Source organism: Lactuca serriola, chromosome 2, assembly GCF_051521515.1.
Source record: "Lactuca serriola cultivar US96UC23 chromosome 2, Lser_US96UC23_V15, whole genome shotgun sequence".
Lineage (NCBI taxonomy): Eukaryota > Viridiplantae > Streptophyta > Magnoliopsida > Asterales > Asteraceae > Lactuca > Lactuca serriola.
In genome coordinates this window covers 65,003,211-65,008,180 of record NC_136409.1, presented here as the reverse complement: position 1 = coordinate 65,008,180, position 4,970 = coordinate 65,003,211, and the positions used below count along the sequence as shown (strand labels likewise).

Sequence of the window (4,970 nt, the reverse complement as noted above, 5' to 3'; positions counted from 1 at the left end):
AACCCGAAACCTCTATTTATAGTGAGGCTGGCAGCTCGACTCGTCAAGTCAGAGGACCTACTCGACGAGTCCATGCCATTTGTCAGCTTTCTGGTGGCCAAACGTGTGTGTCCTGTATTGTGCTACGTCACCCCTTTTGCAGCAACACCCTGCTGACTTCTAAACCCCGTAACTTTCGCATACGAGCTTCGTTTTCGATGTTCTTTATACCATGCATAGGTAAAAAGAAGATCTACAACTCTCCTCTTGACTCCATTGGCTAATTCTGGACCGATTTTAAATCTAACAGTAGGAGGTGATTAGACTATTAAATAACCGCGAAAAATTTATAACTCTTTCACACTGACTCCATTTTTGTCTGTCTTTTTATCCTTGAGTTCCTATTAATGAGATATTCAACTCTCATTAAGGTTGCATAGGCCAAAAACCGCTCAAACTAAAATTCGAGTTTCAGGCCATGCGCTATTATGCCAAATCTTAGAAAATTCATAACACCTTATAGGAAGTCTGATTTGGGCGTTCTTTTTATGGACGCTCTCAATTTAACTTATTCTATGACTTTCATTTAGATTACTAAGGCCAAAAAAATTTCTATAGTAAATTCACTATTTACGCTTGCTGGTGTCGTGCCGGTTCCGTCGCGAAACTTCGATGGGTCGTAACATCTTCGTTATAACTCGGATTTCAACGTTATTTATATATATAGAATCCTTGGTTCGACCACTACAACTTTATGTAAAGATATCGGATTTATCTCACACTTTAATTTTGACGCGTATTTTTATCCTTTATTTATTATACATTTATAAATTAGTAATAAGCAAATAAATGCACATAATTCACATAATACTGAAGTAGTTCATCTTTATTACTTCAAAAAGAGTTACAATAGTTGACCTGGACTATTACATCATCGACTAATGCTTAGCCCTGAAACATGGGCGTTATAATTATCTCCCCCTTAGGATGATTTCGTCCCGGAATCATGCGTCACCAAACAGATGAGGATAGCGAGTCGTCAAGTCACTCTCTGTTTCCCAAGTGAGATTCGGACCATTCGAATGTTTCCATCGGAATAGCACTAAGTCGACCATCTTGCGTCGTAACTTCTTAGTCTTACGGTCAACGATTGCTCTGGCTCTTCGATTAGCCTCTTATTCTCATCCATCCTTAACTCTGAGATTGGAATTATGTCGAGAACTTCTCCCGTGAACTTTCTCAAATAGCACACATGGAAGGTGTTATGAATACCATCTAGTTCTCTGGGTAATTTGAGCTTGTAAGCTTGGTTCCCAATCTTCTGAAGAAAATAGAATGGTCCAATAAACCTTGGAATCAGTTTTTCCTCATTTTCGGAATCTTATAAGTCCCTTCCATGGTGAGACTTTTAGCAAAACAGAATCACCAACTTCAAAGTTCATTGGTCGTGTTTTCTTGTCAGCATAGCTCTTTTGACGATCCTGAGCAGCTAACATTCTTTCCCTAATCACCTTCAGCTTCTTAGTAGTCTCATGGACTATCTCAGGGCGCATAAACTGCTTCTCTTCGGCTTCAAGCCAACAAGACGGCACACGACATTTCTGTCCATACAATGCTTGATAAGGTGTCATCTTGATGCTCGAGTGGAAACTGTTATTGTAGGAAAACTCTACCAAAGGTAAGTGCTCATCTCAGTTACCTTGGAAATCCAGGGTACATGCTCTTAGCATATCTTCGAGGGTTTGAGTCATTCTTTCGCTCTGACCATCGGTCTGCGGATGGTAAGCTATACTCAAAAACAACTTTGTACCCAATTCCTCTTGTAAACCTCTCCACAACTGTGACGTGAAACGACTATCGCGATCCAACACAATCGTTAGAGGTACACCGTGAAGTCTTACCACTTCCTTCACGTAAGCATTTGCGATCTTATCCATAGACCACCTTTTGTTGGTTGCTATGAAGTGTGCACTCTTTGTCAAACGATCCACGACCACCCAAATCATGTCGTGACCGCTCTTCGTTCTGGGCAGTTTAGTAACAAAATCCATGGTGATGTCTTCCTATTTACCCATGGGTACCGGTAAAGGTTCTAAAGTCCCATACGGTTTCTGATGTTGTACCTTAACTCTTGCACATGTTACACACTTGAACACATACTTCGCAACATCGAGCTTCATCGTCGGCCACCAGTAGTAGGGTTTTAGGTCCCTATAAATTTTAGTGCTACCGAGATGAATCGAGTACATGGTCTTGTGCGCTTCGTCCATCAGAAGATCTCTTATTCCTCCTATCTTAGGTACCCAAATCCGATCTTGGAATACCTTTAGTCCTTGACTGTTCATACCGAACTGCAACGTTTTGCCCAAACGTTCTTCTTTTCGGTCATTCTTCTTGGAAGCTTCCTCTTGAGCTTTCTTGATTCTTTCCACAATCGTCGAGACAACTTCAATTCTCAACGCTCTTGGCCTTTTTCCTTTCAAGGTTTCCTTTCCGACTAAGAGCATCTACGACAACATTTGCTTTACTGGGGTGCTAAAGTATCTCACATTCGTAGTCCTTGAGTAACTCTAGCTAGTGTCGTTGCCTCATGTTCAACTCCTTCAGACTAAAGAGATACCAGAGAGTCTTATGATCAGTGAAAAGTTTGCACTTCGTGCCATAGAGGTAATGCCTCCATATCTTTAGAGAAAAACTATTGCTGCCAACTCCAAATGATGAGTGAGGTAGCTCTTTTCATGCTCCTTCAAATGTCGAGAGGCATATGCTATCACCTTTCTTCTTTGGGTCGGAACACAACGCAAATTGAATCTAGATGCGTCACTATAGACCACAAAGTCTTCAACTCCATCGGGTAGAGAAAGAATCGGTGCTTCACATAACTTCTTCTTTAGCTTCTCGAATGCTTCTTTGTGCTTCTCACTCCACGTATATGTAGCTCCTTTGTGGGTCAAAGCTTTCAATGGAGCAGCTATCAAAGAAAAGCCTTGGATAAACCTTCGGTAATATCCAGCTAATCCTAGAAAGCTTCGGATCTCCATGGGAGTTTTCGGTCGTTCCCAGTTCATCACAACTTCGATCTTTGCTGGGTCAACCATTATTCCCTCTTGGTTAACCACATGACCCAAGAATTAGACTTCTCAGATCCAAAAATCACATTTGGAGAACTTTGCATACATCTTCTCCTTCTTCAATACTTCTAACACATCTCGCAAGTGTCTGCCATGCTCCTCCTGGCTTTTTGAGTAAATCAGAATGTCGTCTATGAACACTATCATGGATTTATCAAGGAATGGTTTACAAACCCTGTTCATCAAATCCATGAATGTCGCTGGAGCGTTGGTTAGTCCGAACGACATAACCAAGAACTTATAGTGTCCATATCTTGTTCTAAATGCAGTCTTCTCAATATCTTGCTCTCTCACCTTCAGGTGATGATATCCTAACCTAAGATCGATGTTTGAGAAATCGATCGAACCTTGCAGCTGATCGAATAGTTCATCAATCCTCGGAAATGGGTACTTGTTCTTTACCGTTGCCTTGTTCAACTCTCTGTAATCTATGCACATTCTCATGCTCCCATCTTTCTTCTTCACGAATAACACCGGAGCTCCCTAGGGTGATGAACTAGGTTGAATGAAACGTTGTCCAATAACTCCTGAAGTTGCGTCATAAGCTCCTTCATCTCCGTCAGTGCTAATTGGTGCAGTGCTTTTGCTATCGGTGTTGTTCCTGGTAACAAGTCTATTCTTAATCCACTTGTCTATCAGGCAGTAATCCGAGAAGATCTTCGGGAAAGACTTCCAGATAATCACACACCACTGGTATATTCTGCACCTCCTTCTTTTCCTTCTTAGCGTAATATGATGCACATCCTTTAGACAAACGTTTTCTGGCTTTCATCAGGGAGATGATTCCAGAATTTACTCTGTGTTTGTCCCTGTACACCATAAATGACTCTTTTCTAGTTGGGTTTACTCTTACTATCTTCTTTCAGAAAAGTATCTCAGCATCATTGGCGCTAAGCCAATCCTTTCCCAGAACAATGTCAAAAGCATTCAACTCTATGGATAACAACTCTTCGTGGAATTCATTTCCGTTTAAGTCAATGACGATGTTCTTAATATAATCACTAACAGGTACGAACTTGCCACTGTCAACTTCCACAATTAGGGCATTAGCAAGTTTTTCTACAGGTAATGCTAAGGTCCCATCAAATTTACGTGATACAAATGAGTAGTTTGCTCCCGAATTAAACAATATATTGGTAGACAAACCATTTACAAGAAAGGTACCTGAAGTGACATCTGATGCTTCCTTTGCAGCCTTAAGGTTCATCTGGAAGGCCCTCGCCCCCCGATTTGGTGGAATGTTGGGTCTTCCTGCCTCCTTCTTCTTCGGGAAGTCCCTCAAAACATGCCCTTCTTCATTACACCCATAACAGACCTTCTGGGTGAGGGTACATTCATTGGAATAGTGCCCAAGCTTTCCACATTTGAAACAAGTGACCCCTCCATCACACTTCCCAGAGTGCTTCTTCTTGCACTTGTCGCACCATTTTGCTTCTGCTCCTCCTCCTCTCGAACCATACTTCAAGAATTTACTTTTTTTTATTGGACCTCGAGGATCCATCGAATTTCCTTTTCTCACCAACCTCGGCCCTCTCCAGACCCCTTTCCTTCTGCTGGGTCCCCACATTCTTAGCCGCTCGAACAACTGATTTCAGAGTGGTTTCCATCTTGATTGTTGCGCCAAAGTCGGCTGGCAGTCCGTTTGTGAACCTCTCAATTTTGGAGAGTTCGGTTGGCACTAGTTATGGAAACAACTTCATCTTCTCCATGAATGCAGCAGTGTGACATCCCCAAAATCACGGCCAGAAAAGACCGGTTTCATTTATGCTTTTAAAATAATTTTAGAGTAAATCCATTGATTTAAAAGAGTTGCAGAATTTGTTCCCAAAAACAAAATATGATAAAAATGATATTTACCAA

The 4,970-nt window shown here is 41.4% G+C and overlaps 1 protein-coding gene across 1 annotated transcript; it reads right to left on the bottom strand.

Moving 5' to 3' along the window:
- Positions 1-3,972: 3,972 nt before the first annotated feature.
- Positions 3,973-4,317, bottom strand: LOC145089284 (uncharacterized). Its single transcript, XM_079027740.1, has one exon. It carries the CDS (start codon positions 4,315-4,317, stop codon positions 3,973-3,975), a length of 345 nt encoding a protein of 114 aa, XP_078883866.1.
- Positions 4,318-4,970: the final 653 nt, after the last annotated feature.

What these genes read in the sequence shown, in the direction of transcription:
- LOC145089284 (XM_079027740.1), bottom strand. Translation starts at nt 4,317, where the DNA reads ATGAACCTTAAGGCTGCAAAGGAAGCATCAGATGTCACTTCAGGTACC.